The sequence below is a fragment of the Sceloporus occidentalis genome, unplaced genomic scaffold, assembly GCF_023333645.1.
Source record: "Sceloporus occidentalis isolate IW3139 unplaced genomic scaffold, rSceOcc1.0.p SCAF_23, whole genome shotgun sequence".
Taxonomy (NCBI): Eukaryota; Metazoa; Chordata; class Lepidosauria; order Squamata; family Phrynosomatidae; genus Sceloporus; species Sceloporus occidentalis.
In genome coordinates, this window is record NW_028317003.1 from 1,254,568 (window position 1) to 1,271,480 (window position 16,913).

Sequence of the window (16,913 nt, forward strand, 5' to 3'; positions counted from 1 at the left end):
GCGAATTGTAGTTGACCCGCTAGAGGGCGCCAGCGCACCCAAAGTGACATCAGATAGCTCGTTACTAAATAGAAATAATACTAAAAGTAATATCGTTTATACAAATTAAATTCGAGTCCCATATTATTAGCTGACAGAGGAAGATGCATGATAAAGAAACTCGTTACTAAGGTATTATTATAGTATGTAGCACACATACAGGTACTTTTTACATTTGCAACAAGATCTAAGAAATATGGACAGTTATGTATTAATTATACTTTTATCATTTTTATCCTTGTAAAACTAAATACATACATTTGAGGTCGTCAATAAAATAAATGAAATATTACAAATTGACATAATATATATATATATATATACATAAACAACTACCTTGTGTCCCCTAGCTGACACGCCATGATGTCATTACAATGCACGATATGAAAAATGGCTGAGTATGCTGATGATACTAGGAAGAGTGATGTTCTACCTTTTTAATTACATGTAGAATAGTGCCTTTCATATTAGGCTCTAGTATTAAACCCAGAAGGATCTGGAATTACTTCCAGAATGTTCTTGAGGGAAGAGTCTTCTTAGAACTTTACAGTCAGAGCAAGTTTAGCAATACATCTCAGACATGCCCCTCTTTTACTAAATTGACCCTGAAATCCCAAACATCTAATAACTACTTTATGTCCCCTGCAACCCCAGTGGAGTCCCAAATTTAGATAACTCTTACTGAGGCTTACAGAGAACAACCTTATAAATCTTCCACTGAATCTGTTCTCCAATATCTGTTTGGGAAACAAGAGGTGGTGGAGCATGGTGATGGTCATGAAAATCAGCATGGCACCATGAGTGGGAATGAAGTTGGGGAGAGACTTAGCTTAATTCCACATTCAACCACCTGGAGATGAAAGAGATGACCCTGGAGGTCCAGCCATCAGTTGTGATTCACTTGTGATTAAGTTGTGTCACTACTTAAGTCCCCAAGTATAAATACAGGTCACACTGTGATTTCTACAGAGTTCAGTCGTCATTGGCATTGGTGTGGCTGTGCAGGGTAGCTGATGCAGCAACATGTAAAATATGTGAGTGTGTTTGTGTGATATTCAATATGTTTCCACTCAATGATAGCACTGCAGTTTATGAAACGGTCAATCTTAGTAAGCTTCTGCTTCCATAGTGATATCAATGTCTGTGAGACTAGGCTGGTGGGACCAACAAACGCATCATCCTGCAGGTTTATTGATTTAATGACCCTTTAATGCCCCTTTTTTTCTGCTAGAGATGTCTGTGTTTTATAGAAGCTCAGAATGGTGGGTATGAATGTTGTTACAAAGTCACAATGTAATTGCAACAGTAACAGAGGGTCTAGCTGTCGAAGGTGGCACAGACAACCGGGGACGTCCCTGGTTGTTGTTGCCACCTTCGTATCGAAAGCAAGCTATAAGATGAGTAGCTTCTCTGGTTCTCAGAGTAAAAGTACTCCTCCATGGAAAAAAGTCTCCCAAAAGGGCCGTACCACCAGTTACGTCACGACAGGATGCAAGAAAAAAAACAACACTTTATTGAGACTGGGCATGATTTATGTAGCCACTTTACCATGGCAGGGGAAATTGACATACACAGAAACAGGATTGACATAATTAACCCACAACATAATAGCAAGGGTTTAAACAGACAACAGTAGCACCGACTGATCTCCTCACACATAAAACAATGGCAAATACGCAACATAAGTAAAGGGATTTGGGAAGAAATGGTTAAGACAGTAAGTCATGGTTCATATGACTCTTTGAACCAAGAGGGGGAAAATACAAAATTGTACAATTTAACCTCTGCATGTCCTGTAAGATTGCAGTCCCAATAATCTTCCTTAAATGGGGTTCCAGGTTAAATGTCTCCCTCTCGCAATAGATAGACCCGATGACAGATCTTCCTCAGTGTAAATTTAAATGGGGGTTCCATCTTTTTCGGACTCCATGCTCATGGAGGGGGCACTGTAATCCAGTACTGGCATTACCAGGCCAAGAACCTTCTTCTTTTTCCATGAGCACTGCACTCTTGTAATGTCATTCATAATAAAAACACTCCCACTGTATCTCCAACAGCTGCTGGGGATGAGGCTCTGGCACCCTGCATTCTGGCATCTCAGATTTCTTGTATGGATGAAGTTCTGACATCTTGCATTCTGACAATTCTGACTGCTGCTGGGGATGAGGGTCTGGCTCCTTGTACCCCGGCATCACAGATTGCCTCTGTGGATAGAGTTCTGGCATCTTGCATCCAGCACTTCTGACTTTTGTGGAGGTTCTCCTGCCCTGCACCTCTGTGCTTTAATCTGCCAAAGTGGATGGGGCTTTGCTGCTTCTCATCCTGGCTCATCCAAATGTTGTTTCCCTTGTCTCGCATATCCGTACCTTCACCCTTTCTCCTTAGCGTTCCCCATTAATGATGTCCACAATCTTGAGGGCTTCAACCCCTGTGGCGTCAAGGTGGTTGAGGACCTCTTTGCAAAAGATGAGTCATTTGTCTGTTTCATAGAAGTACTAGAGATGTTGGGCATCCATCCTGACTCTGTGTGTGTCCCTGTGTGTGGTTCAGACCATCAATGAAGAGCATCAGATCCCACCGCTGCCACCAGCATAACTTGAACCAAGGGGTCTAGCAGGACGTCCCTGGCCATCGTTGCTGCCTTTCTCTTTGTGAAAGCCATCTATAAGATGGGTAGCTACTCCAGTTTTCAAAGTAAAGGTGCTCCTTCAGTGAAAGAAATTCTGCCAATTCTGCCACGACTCAACACACCAGTCAGGATGCAAAGGGGAAACACTTTTGCTTGGTGTATAAGCTATGTATAATATGTGGATTTCAAAAAATAAACATGGACACCATATTCAGCTTGGGTTAGGTCCTGTCAAGTATCACACAGGATGAATAAGAGTTCCTTGTGCTATGTTACCTGTTGCCTCAATTAAGTTCTGGTTATTAATAAGCAAGAGCCTACGTGTCTCTTTATGACCCCTGGTTCTATCATGAAAAACAGATATCAGACTTCCTCATAATACATATTTCTGGACAATGTGTACTGTTTGCGTGAAGAACATACCGTGCTAGTATTATAGCTCGAAGAGCTATAATATTGTGAGTTCTGTAAGGAAGATAAACTCTATTAATTATCTATAAGAATGACCTTCAGATAACATTTTTCCAAATCGTCAACCCTGTACTTTTTGCTGCAGAAATAGTACGACTCCTATGGCACTGAAAATGTTCAGCGGCATCACAATGAACGTTATTTGTGGTCTGGGAATGTCATGGGTGTCTCTGATGAGTTTTGCTGCCTCTGGCTATGACAAGATAATACGATAGACACTCAGACAAACATTTATTTTTTAATTCATTGTTCTCTAGTGCCTATTATTAATGTACCCAACATCATACTGTCTTATTATTTAATTTCAAATGCTCTACAATAAAGAAAATTTGGATGTACACTTTGGTTGCAACGCTTATAGATGCTATCCAAGTTGTTGTATAGAACAATATCGTTAGTATGAGCCAACATGGTTTTAGCACTAATGGGTGATGCTTTTGTATATAGCTGTAAGCCCCAACATGGGACAGGGATCTACACTGGATGTCTATCAGAATTTTTCAAAAGTGTTTGACACACACTGTGCAACACGAAGTTGTGTATAAATTAAACCACAAATGACTGGGATGAACTATTTGTACTTGGACAGGAAAATGATTGAAAGACAAAATACAGAGGGATGTTCTTAATGGAATATTTTCCAGTTGGACAAAAGCTTGGAGTGGAGTTCTTCAAGAGTGCTTCCTCGGTCCCTTTCTTTTTAATATTTTTTTCATTAATCTAAAACATGGCACTAAAAGTAATATTGCAATGTTTGAGGATGACACAAAATTATGCAAGGTAATTAAATAAAAAATAGATGTCATCTACCTCTAGGAGGATATAGCTTTATATATAAGGTGATTACCTTAAAATGGAAGATGCATTTTAACATAGGAAATGATGCATTTGGAGATGAAAGCTCCCTAAGCTCCCTGGCTTGCAGACATGTAGTTCATGCCATTCCTAGTTGGGGAGTTATAGTGAACAAAATGCCACTTGAGGTATCTATTTTTACCTGTGCTCCTTAAATTCACATGTAGTCGCATACACTCACATCTCTTGAGTTTGAGTGTATGAGAGTTCGACTTGTGCAAATGGACCATAAAATGATTTGGACAAATTTTAATTTAGTTTTTGGTGTATTTGTTTCCAGACAGCAAATTTTATTTTCTGCCTTTTCGGATTGCATGAAATTTTGAGGCCTTTTCTATCCAAAAACATTGTCGCTCACTCCCATTCACTCTCTCTCAATGTCTCCCTGCCTTCTCCGGCAACCACTTCGGTGTCTCTCCTTCTTCGTCTTTTTCTCTGCAGCTCCTCTTCTTGTTCTGCTCTGTTTCTTGTACTTCTTTTTTCTCCTGGGTCTCCGGTGCTCACAGCTCTCCCTTGCAATATCCTTACCTCTTCTGTGGACTTCCACCCTGTTGCGGTACTAAACTAGGCTGGGATAACGCCGACGGCAGAGCCCTGTGCAGACTACTCCTCTGGCGCCCCTTTCTCACTACCCCCCGCCCCTTCTCACTACCCCCACCCCTTCTCACTATCCCCCCATCTGCCCCTTCTCACTACCCCCCTCTGCCCCTTCTCACTATCCCCCTTCTCACTATCCCCCCTCTGCCTCTTCTCACTATCCCCCCCCTGCCCCTTCTCACTACCACCCTGCCCCTTCTCACTATCCCCCCCGCCCCTTCTCACTATCTACTCCCTCTCCCTACTTCTCATTATCCTCACTTACCTTGTCGCTGGTGGGAGCGGGAGGCATCCGTCTTCCCGCGGTGCCGGCATTTCATGTTGAGCGCCGGAATATGATGTCATATTCCGGTGCTCAACATGAAATGCCGGCACCGCGGCGGAGTCATGGAGAGTGAGGGGCGCCGAGCGGTTGCTGAAAACTTCACGAGCAACCGCTTGGCGCCCCTGTCTGGGACTTATATTAAAGCATAGTTTAAAACAAAAAAACCCCAATGTTTTAATTTAAGTCCCCTGCTACCATGGTGCCCTGTGCAGCCGCACAGGTCGCTCACCCCTAAGGCCCGCCCTGGCCAACGGATCCAGAAGGAGAGAGAGAAGTGTAGAAACGTCTACATTATTCTGGAGAAGACAGAACCAGCATTAGAGCACACCTGTGTATTACTTCTAAACAGGTACATATAGTAATAATAAGAAAAGAAACATTGAGGAACTGCTAATGGCAATTTCTAAAATACATTGCAAAGATTTTCTGTGGTAGCAAGAACATATATGCAGACCAAAGCATTTTTGTGCTTTGACCCATGGGACATTTTCTCAACTATACACATACGTGCGTTTTTTAAGGGAGATGCCAGAAATCATTATGCAACACAGTAACAGTAATAGTGCCATGTGATATAATTTATGCTGGTTTGCACATATTTTTGAATATACCTATTTGCTTCAACCATTGATGGCACATTGTAAAATTCACTAATCATTGTTGAAGCTTTTTCTATATTGGGTATGATGTAATTTTCTGTATACAAATACACACTAGACCCAGTAGCATGGTACAGCCAACAATAGGAAAAGACAAATAATACAAAGAGCTGAATGACAAACACAATTTTTTAAATCACAATTTTTACACAACTTGGTATAATAGATGATACAACAGGCATATTGGCAACAGATGTTACTTGCCAACAGAGGCTACAATTTATTCTTAGCAGTGTGTAGTCGTCGACTGCAATGTGTGTTTTCTTTTACTGACAACACATTTTAATCTTAATAAGCTTGATTTTTTATAATTTTTGTTTCGTTTTTGCACATCAGAGGTGATATATATATATATATATAGATATATAGATATATATAAGAGTCAACAATATAAGCAATTTTATATAAGTTGTGGGATCATGGAATGGAGGAGGAGGGATGCTTGCATTAAATACCCCTTTCTATTCCACTGGCCAGGCCATCCTTTGACATCAGCCTTAGACAGGTGAAGGCAAATGTGATGAGATGTCAATTATGGATTTTGGACGAAATAAAGTTGCAAAGGAGCTACATGGTGCCACATTTTGTCACAACCGTGGAAACTGTATTACAGCAATGAAACTAATTTCAATAGAAATATATTATTTATTTAGGCTACTATCTATTTATTTAAGCCATACTTTCCTAGAAATATTCATCCATCATAGCAAGGAAATGTTAACATACACTTTCCTCCATTTCTTATGATCCCACAGTGAAGATCACATTTGAATACTATGGTTGGCCCAAGTTGGAACACACACTTCCTTCATGCCACTTATATTGTTTTAACTGCATATGCACCTCTAACAATAGAAATGGCATTCTTAACGTTAAACTACAAAATATCTCGTTCTTTCTGCCAACTCCCGATACTCACAATGCCCTCTAAGTGAGCACTGGAAAGCATGAAAAAATGATTGCTTATGTTATTGCTTGTATACAATTATTTTTGGTTACCTATTCATTTGTTTGGCTATAAAATGCTAACTTGATGGCCCATGGAGAGCTGGTCATTGTTCAGCTTAATTTTGTGAGCTTCCCCTGTGTGCGACATGGTGTAAACATGCATCATTTCGGAGATAGAAGATATTGAGAAATGTTACAGACAATTCCTGACGCCAGAAAATGAAATAGTAAAAAAAGGAAGTAATAAGTCATTTCTGTTTTTTTTTTATGGGAACAGAAGAAAAGTGATGCAGTTTCGTTCTAACAGTTCATTGTCTGGCTTCATTGGTATCTTTTTTTTAATAATATAATAGTCCTAAAGGTCATTCAGTGCAAATCATAGGACATGTGGAAAGCATCGGTAGCTTATGGCACCCCAGTTTGTTGGACTTCATTTTACATTATGGAGGGCCAAAGAGCTTGGCTCCATCTATATAATCCATAGTTAAATCAGTGAGTCTCCATTGTGGAATATTAAAGTGAGGGAGTTGGAACAACAGTTCTCCTGCCAAGTCTCCCACCAAATCTCTCTTTATTACATAAACCCGATAGAGATTGACCCCAAAAAGTTGTCCAGAAACACTGGGAACATACTGCAGAAGCACCATGTTTCTGGGCTGGGAAACATTTTGGGTACTCAAAGAAAGTCCACCTCTCTATATTGAGTGCTTCTCCTCCACTTTCAAGCCTCACTTTAGTCCAATCCTACCCAGTTCCTCCTGGATTCAGCTAAAGTTACTTGTAATGGCATAAGTGAGCCATTTCCCGAACAGGGAAGCACTGTAGTGCAGGCTATTCAGATGTCCTTTCTCAGTTGAGATAGTCTCATTACTTTTTGCACACATCTTTTCCCTTTGAGGATCTCTCAGGGTTCTCAACAAGTTTAAATGCTAGTCAAGACATGGACCTCCTTGCTCACTTGTGCCTAGAGGGTTCCAACTGAACCCTCAAATAGGAGGCCCATGAAAGCTGGAATATATGTTTAGGGTTCTTGGGGGTCCCTTGGGCACATTTTGGTTTTGGACTACCATTGCAAGTGGGATAAATCTAATAAGTTAATTGAATTTTTTTCCTAAAGGCATAGGTGAGCTAAAATTTGAGACACTGTAGGGCGGACTATTAAGACACTATCTGTTCTCAGTTTAGCTACCCTCATACTTGTTTGTACACAAACCTGCAAAGATATAAAATACATACATATAAACACATTTAAAATGCTATTCTATATGCAAAAACAAAAATAGAACAGACATAGTGATACATTTAATAGAAAATCTACAGTTTTGTGTTGGGAAGATGCTTTCTCTTACAGTCTTGACTAAAAAACGAATCAGCTTTTATGTTCCTTGCATTAACATCAACACAATCTTGAATAAATCTAGGGACCACTAAATTCTAGGAGCCCTACTTCTTCTTTAAGCACAAGTTGGGCCATTTAGTTGAGTGAGTGGTGCAGAGACAGACAGGAATACATGATGCAAAGTATGTTTCACATATGGCAATAACAGACAGACAAACACATGACACACGCAGAGAGGTTTATGTAATAAAGGCTATTCATTATGAAGGGCAAACACTGGCAAGTTTCCTCTGTATAAGGGCTGAGTAATGTATAGTTCTATGGATAAAGACACTGAAGTAATCCCATTGATTTAACTATGTGTTACACAGAGCCAACAAAGCTATTCTTGGAGCAGAATCTCACTTACAGTGAAAGATGAAAGTCAAAGAGATGAAACCACAACGCTCCTGCAACTCTTCCTTTAGAGAATAAACCCAAAAGACAGGTTAAAGCATTGACGATATTTTATAGCTCAGTGCAATTTTATTTCATTGTTCATTACTGCTTAAGTGCTGATTCATACAATTTTAATTAAACATAAGGTATGACATGCAAGACCAAGTTCTGTCACTTCTCTCAAAGGCTGATAGAAGTTTTTCACTTACCTGTAACTCCCCAAACTCCAAACTCTCTTTAACTCTACATTAAAAATGTTGCAGGGATCAGGATTATGTTCCATTCGCTTTTGGTTTTGGCACACATGTATTTTTTTGGGCTTCCTCTGCTATTTAGCTGTTAAGGGGGCACACATAAATTAAGATGGATTATGGATAGACTCAGGGCTAATACTTAGTCATATCATTTCTTTCCTGCAATACCTGAAAAAATTGTGTTTTAGTGATTTATTGTGTATTACGGCAAACCTAGCCGTACAATACTCAGTGTGCACAGAAACTTACTTTTGCCATAAGAAGAGAGGATTTGTCTACCTCACCATTTGCATGGAATAGAGAGAATAGATAATTCTTGTCTCTATGGTTCTAAGAAAGTGAGAGACCGTGGCAAGTTTTCACCACAAGAAGAATCAAGTTAGCCCTGAAAACTAATTTGGGAATATCCAAAGAGGGAAACCATCTAAGGGATTTTCTCAGCCAGCTTTGCAACAGCATGAAAGCTGTACAAACATAATAAACAAATTACATTTGTTAAAATTAAATAATAAAAAAAAAACATTTTAATTGCAATACATTAACAATTGCAGTGGTTGATTAGGCATTAATTAAACATGACATAGGTGTAAACACTTATTGAACAATGTGCGACTTGTATTTTCAATGATTTATGTATTTCCGTTGCATATAGCCAAGATGACTGCAGACATGGAGGTCTTTGAGGTGGCACGCACGCTCTTGCTTGTGGACGTGAAAATCCGTGTAATGCGCTAATGTCACACACGCATAATACAACTCTTGTCAACAACTATGTTGCATGGAACATGACCATATGTCAGACACTCATGTCATAGGACTGACTCTGTTCTACAAAACAGATTCTCATGTAGAAGCTCCAGTGGTGGTCAGACATGGTTTCGTGAAATCCCTGAAGAATTTTGCATAATGCCTCCACCTGAGGCTAATTTCGTTTCTCACAAAACCTTGAGGGAGCACGATAGGTTTTTATTGGGTTGAACAGGAGGTTAACTAGTGGTGATCTTTGAGATAATTAAAAAATTATGGCATTAATTAAGTAACAAAAAGCAGTATGATGCAGTGGTGTAAGTATGTGGTTGGTGACCTTGTGGTATTTCATAATCTTGCTGCTCATTATCCCATCTACTCAGTTGAGACAACAAAACTTTGTTGTCTGGTGTGACATAAAGGGTGTCCGTCTTTACCTTGGCACACATTTCTCTTCATCTGCTCCCCAGCACACTTCAAACGAATACCTGGACAACATAAAATACATGGGACTGGTTTTGAGAAGGGCAGGAGAGATATCTGGAAATGTAGGCATACTAGAGCACACCAGACCACCAGGTACTTGGGTGGCAGGTCCACTGGGACTTAGGGCTTGGTAGCCTGAGCTACTCTGGCACACTGCGCTCTGTGTGATTCTTATTTGAGAGAGCTAATTCTCATGGTACCATTTGCTTCTTAATTAAGAAACGTGCATTTATTTAGTATTACTGACATACTGGACATTTAAGGCTGTTAAATATACTTAAAGGAAAACTATACTGAACAAAACATGTTTCATACAATTGTACAGTGGTGTCTTATAAAGTAATTATGGATTGAGTCCATTGCATCTTTTTTTAAATATCACCACTTTTGATATGTCTTTTTTTTCAGAGATGAATCGTCTCTTTATTATATAAAGACAGTAGAGTACAGGAGCTAGTTGGGAACAGTTTCCTCCTGTACTGTCAGAGACCGGCTTGTGCATACCAGGGACCAGACGGCAAACAGACAGGTTAGTAAATTAGGTTTCTTATGGTATGCTCTCTAACTCTGCAAAACTCACTTTTAATAAACATTGGTTTGCTTGTTTCCTTGAGTATCAAAAGAAGGTCAATGCCTTTTTAAAGCACCTGTTACAACTATATACTGTTTTCTTTTCAGACTGCAAGCACTTACTTTATAAAAAATGAAAAATACTTTTTTTTTTTTATAGCTAGTCCATAGCTAGTATAGTTGAGAAAATTACCCCTAAAATACATTCACCCCACTAATCTACAACTAAACTTTTCTGCCTAAACCAATATGGAAAAAATGACCATTGTCATATAGTGTTAGAGTATATCAGATTATCCTAAAGGGATAAAATATGTTGTTTTTTAAATTTATATTTGTAGTTTTGTACTTTTTAATCCCTAATTTTAAGTCTAGGACCCCTTCACAATACTCTATCCCTCCCCAACCTATAAAAAACCTGAAAATCCTAGGAACATCGTAAAATATGCAAGGGCATTAAAGCAAATTTAAAGTTACATTTGTGCTGATCTGTACTGATATGGAACCCCTGCATGTACGTGGTTATTTAGTCTATACAAGAGCCCCCATTTGTACCCACGCAAAAAACTGTCACAACTAGGTCTTGCCTAATGATAAAAGTGAATTGTGGCGCCTATGAGAACTTATGTGAGGGTGTCATAAAAATAAATCACAAAATAATAATTTTTTTATAAGATTACCATTGTCATCGTAAAGGAACACTACCACCAAAAAAGATGACTGCACTATTGCAAACAATGCTTTTGTTTTTAATTGTTTAGTTTGTATTACCGTATTTGCTCGATTATAAGACGAGGTTTTTTCCAGAAAAAAACTTCTGAAAAACCGACCTCGTCTTATAATCGAGGTCGTCTTGTAATCAGGCCTCAGATCATCCCCCACGATACCTCACAATTCCATCGGCAGCCGCCGCCGCCGTATCAGCTGCAGCCACCGCCGCCGCTTCTGTATTTGCGGCAGCTGCCGCCGCCGCCGCTTCTGTATTCACGGCAGCCGCCGCCGCTTCTGTATTCGCGGCAGCCGTCGCCGTTTCTGTATTCGCGGGAGCCGCCGACTCCGTATCCGCGGCAGCCGCCGCCTCCGCCTCCGTAATCCGCGGCAGCAGCCGCCGCCTCCGTAATCCGCGGCTTCAGCATCCTCCGATGCGGCCGAATCGGAAGCTGTGACCATAACAGATGCGCGGGTCACGTGGGTCGCGCTGTTCTCACCTGACCCAGCTTCGTTTTTTACGTTTTGTGCCTATGATTCTATGCAAATCAGTCCTACCTGACAGTCTGTGCTCCTGTTCACAATTTGTGAAGAGGAGCATAGACTGTCAGGTAGGAATGATTTGCATAGCTGGTTCAATTAGGGGCACAACCTAGTGAACTACATTTCCCATGATTCCCAGACCCCTTTAAGCGTGACTGAGGAGCATGGGACATGTTGATGGGACAAGTTGATGGGACATGTTGATGGGACATATAGATCTGCTATTCCCACTGACAGGTGAGAAAGAAAAAAGAAAAAAACACAAAAACAGTGGTTTTGATTTTTTTCCCATTAGGGTCGTCTTATATTCAGGCCTTTTCTTTTTTTCCCCAATAAGATCCAAAATTTGAGGGGTCGTCTTATAATCGAGCAAATACGGTATATACCTGTTTATGCTTCCCTTCTAACTTAATGTGACCTATGTATGGATTGTCTCAAGTAAAACAGCTTTAGTACTTCGAACTGTATGGCTTTGCTTTCGCATAACTTTTACAATGAATGAAGCAGTGTTGTTATGCTTAAGTGTATGTATATAGATCAATCATTTATATGTATTCTGCAATGACTTCCCTTCATTTGAATATGGATTATGTTTGCGTATCGACAATATTCTCAGTTGTTGAACAATAATACTTTTTACTGTCGTCAACCTGGATTTTTTTCCTTTTAAGAGAAAGAGTCATATTTCCATCAAATAAGAAGTGTTCACAATAACAAAGGGACTAGTTGCTCAGAAGGGTAAATATTCATTATTAGAGAGGACCAGGATAATGAAAAGCATATATACAGTATATATACATACATTATATATGAATAAAATGTTTTACTTCTGCATTAATGTGCCAATGGATATTGGTATGTTGGATCCAAAGAAATAAGATGTGACATCATCTCTCAACACCTCTGAGTTTCCTTTTCTCGATTTAAGTGGAAACCAACGAGATCTTATAAGTTTCAACCATGTTCAATGCTACCAAACACATGATTAAATCTAAGGATCACATGACTTCACTAAATTTCAAAATTACAACTCCCATGAAGCCCCGATAGCATCCTGCAAGAAAAGGCGTGTATAACTCGAGTTTAGTACCTTTGGAGACCTCTGCTGGCTACCCCTAACAACACGTATTGCTCAATAGGACCATTTGTGAAAATAATATGTCTGGAGCAACGGAAAACAAAAAAAATTATAAAAAAATAAACTGTTTGCTTATTGGTTCCACCAGTGTGAGGAAGTAATGGAAAGTATGAAACAACTAGGAATAGAAGCAGATCCATTATCATTTGACAGAAATGGTTTCTGCCAGTAAGTTTAATATACAACAAAAAATGGCCCTTGAGTACAGAGTACAATATGCAGCTGAATTCTTTGTTTATTTCAGAGATATACAGAGAACAAAGTCCATATGTGGTATTATTTTTTTTTATATATTGCATACAGATTTTGTGGATTGCTGAGTTCCGCAGAGGACAAAGCACAAAGATAGGACCTTGGAGGGAACCAGTTCCCCATGCATGTTTATAAGTAATAGCCTCTTTTTGAAACAAGAATGCCAAAAGGAAAAACAAATAAAAATGCAATGTGAAAACAAGACCACAACGACAACCCGTGTCTGTGGAATAGGAAGGTGGTGCCATCCATCGGGAAAAAAATACCAGAAGTTCCTGGATCCATTCATTCAAGTCCAAAGGTGCTTGTCTCCTCGACTGCTATCAACAACTTTTCATGTAGCATGGAGTATGAGGAGTATGGAGGAAGATCCAATCGGTTGAAGCAAGTGTGTGCCCTGACAGAGAAAACAATTAAAATGCTTGTTAAACAGGGAGCTCAGTAATTATTGTCCCTGTTCTAGAATTATGGTTGTATCCAACTTACTTCTGTGTTGGGCATTCATGCAGCCTATTAGTTGTGCGAAATGTCAGGCCATGAAGGACGTTTCGAGCTGTAGCTCTCCAAAATGTAATTATTCTATTTTAATTATTTGATTTTAAAGAATGCATATCACACTTTAATAGCATTCTTTATTGGCGGGGCTGTAGGGGCCACTGTAATGTCCCTTTAAATAAAAGTATTTGAGATAAGTGCACATTACATTTGATTTACCAGTCCTAATACACAATCAAAAGACATTTGAGTCCAGTCAGTATAGAGCAGGGTAATAATTATAGGTGTCAATGAAATGTGTAGATAACTCTGAAGGTCTATGAAGAGGCTGAGAATATTAGTGCGTTAGTGGTATTTGCAATATGTGAATCAACTTAATAGCATTTACCAAAAAAAAGAAAAGATCTGGAAAGGAAGTCAATGGCCAAATAGCTGTTGCTCTGCTTTTAATAATTTTTCTCAGCTTTTGTTTTTTAATATGATTAGGAATTGAAATACCACATATAGCAGTGATGATGTCTAGAAAATGATGTAAGGTTGCCAGTGTTAAATTGCTAGCCCAAACCTATTGATAAATCTAATGATGCGTGTTCTATTTTAATATGTCATATTAAACATTTTTTTTATGCCAGAATGCCACTGTGTTGTTTTATGATGATACCTTGGAAGAGATGTTATTTTCCCCCACTTTTCTATACAGAAACGCCTTAGTCCGTTGCTTCCACGTAGAGCTGCAAACCCTTCATATGGAACACTGGATGTCCCCGTAACAAACTGCAAGAGTCGTAATCTCTGCTCATTGTTAAACCTTTCCACAGCTGCCCAGAACCACCGAATTACGATGTGCCCATCATGGTATCCTTAAACAAAAAGAAACAATGGCATGTAAAGGATTACTTTCTAATATGGCTCTATGACTGTCATGGCGTATAGATCTGAGAAAATGAACACCGTTTGTTTGGACTGCGGTAGTAAATCTCCATCACAAGTGCTAATAATTGAGGTTTACGTGGTATCGGTTTGTCTCTAAGCTCTACTGCGAGAGGGGCCAGGTCCCTGAATCTTTAGGGCGCCTGGGAAGACCAAACATCTTATGTCTTCAGATAATAACTGAAGTTGGCTGCTGATAAAAATAAATCAGTTAGTACGTCTCTATTTTAAACTACTAAACTCAAGAGGGAGGTCTAGAGCCTGTAGGCCACCAATGAAATATGGCTGACAAATATATTATATTGTGGCAGAGGAAAAGTAGAAAGAAATACTGCCTTCCATGTTCTACTAACCAACAGTAACACAAACACAGATAGATCCACATAGCGTAATCCCGCTTACTGTAACAAGCCCTCGCTTTTTTCAGATGTTAGAAGAAAAAAATACTTCACCTCCTCGGTATTCTGTGTTATTGCGCCAGTCTATCAGGTCAATTTCAGCAGTTCCGGCAATTACCAGCTCAAGTTCCCGGGCATCAAACACAGACACAAGTCTAGAGTCAACAACCTAAAACACAAATACCAGAGTTAGGACAGCATATGTGCTTATGTTCTTCTTTTATAATAATAATGTGGTCTGAAAATATCCAGCACTTATTTGATGACTAATATTGTTCCAAGGCTGCACTTAATAAGGTATTAAAACGATGGAAACAGAGCTCATACCTTATCACAAAACATAATCAGAAGTGCAATTAAGATTAATCTCAGGTTGAAATTATTTAAATACGGTACATGTTCCACTTAAGACCAGCTAGGTTCTGTTATTTCAAGGCTGAAACTGAAATGTTTCTAATTTGGTTTAAATTGACGTTTCCGTGTAATGGATGGACCAGGATCCATCTCTATTTTTTATTTACATATATTACTTTTAATTTTTCGAAATCAGAAATGTTTAATATGTTGCCAGTTAAAGGAGACATCTTCAACGTATCACATAATTATTATTATTATCTTTTATTTATAAAGCGGCAACAGTTTACGCAGCGCTTAATACAATATATATATTCAAGGGGTATGACAAGACGAGAGTTGATAGACTAAGACAAACCATAATGTAAATGATATATACATATATATATATATATGTTTATATAATAACACTTTGAGGTCAGGCCATTTTTATTTTATAGTTCATCTGCAATACCTTTTTTAATTTCTGGCTTCACAAATGATCAGTGACCTGTATCTGTATCTGTATACAGATGTCACTTGAGAATGAGTATACCTTTTTTCAATTGCTTTTCAATATTTTGCCAACAAAAGTTGCTAATTCAAATACATTACATGAAGTGATGCTACATCTGTAATCCACCAGTCACTGCATCAGTCTTACCTCATAAAACCCTCGTACAAGGGCTTCTGTTTGTTGTACTACGCCTCGTTCCACTCGCCACTTTACCATTTTCTCAATGTATTCCTTTTTGTTTTTCTCCGTTACCTGTGTGTTCGCACCCCCTGACTTCAGCTCTCTCTCTGTGACCTAATAAAAACAAAAGAAATGAAAGTCAGCTGCCAGGGTACAAGACAAGACTCTAGGTGCATTATCCATAGATGAGAAAAAAGGGCCTCAATTGGATGTGCGCAACCTCTGACTACGGCTAAAGAGATCCCGATGCTAACCAATCATCTTGGTTGATTGGCTTACACCCATTGGACTATTTTGAACGTCTGACCGTTTTATTTACATCACATGCTCAATGAGTGAGCCCAAGCATAGAAGTTTGTTTAACTAACTTGGGGCCGATGTTAGAACACAAACTTTCTGATATTTAATATTAAAATTAATACTAAATATTACTACGCCAGCTAGAACACATTAACGTAAGTGTCATCATTCTCCATAAATAAAAATTGGGTGTTTTTATGCTGTGTTTTATATAATAGGTTATGAATTTCTGATCCATTAATTCCTTCCATTTAGTCACACTGACCTGACCAAACACTTCTTCGTTGACTGTGAATGTCAGGTCCAAGATATCAGTGATGTCGTTGTCCTTCATCCACTGCAAGCTCTGGTGAAACTCTTCATCCAGATATTCAAGATCACTGAGATCACAGGGACTGTATATGGGTAAAAATGGTAAAAGACTGAAATTGTTTTGTTTTTCACACCCAACATATTTTGTTTTCCAGTACATTTGAAATAAAATAACATAAGTTGTAGAATTTTAATTTGAATCACTTGGAGCCTCCAGCATTGTTTCCGTACCTGTGCATGTAATATCCCAGGAGGTTGACTATGTGTTCCTGCTTACATGAGTACTTGACATGCCCATAGTTAATTGATTATAAACTGGCCCATTTTTAATAAGTCATCATACAACCCTTATGAACATCCCAAACTTTACTAAATACCTTTACTTCTTGCGTGTACTACTAATCTACTACCCTTTTCAGTAAAGATGTTTTTCTTACATTACCTCTCAGT

General features: G+C 38.9%; 1 protein-coding gene across 2 annotated transcripts in view; it reads right to left on the bottom strand.

Moving 5' to 3' along the window:
* Positions 1-13,283: 13,283 nt before the first annotated feature.
* Positions 13,284-16,913, bottom strand: part of LOC149300672 (E3 ubiquitin-protein ligase HECW1-like) — a 76,504-nt gene continuing 72,874 nt past the window's right edge. For both annotated transcript variants that reach the window (XM_089484846.1, XM_089484845.1), the window contains 5 exons: positions 16,417-16,546; positions 15,819-15,965; positions 14,876-14,990; positions 14,155-14,353; positions 13,284-13,395 (listed from right to left, as the gene is read on the bottom strand). In XM_089484846.1, coding sequence (XP_089340972.1) covers positions 13,284-13,395; positions 14,155-14,353; positions 14,876-14,990; positions 15,819-15,965; positions 16,417-16,546 — 703 coding nt within the window. The remainder of the gene's footprint in view (positions 13,396-14,154; positions 14,354-14,875; positions 14,991-15,818; positions 15,966-16,416; positions 16,547-16,913) is intronic.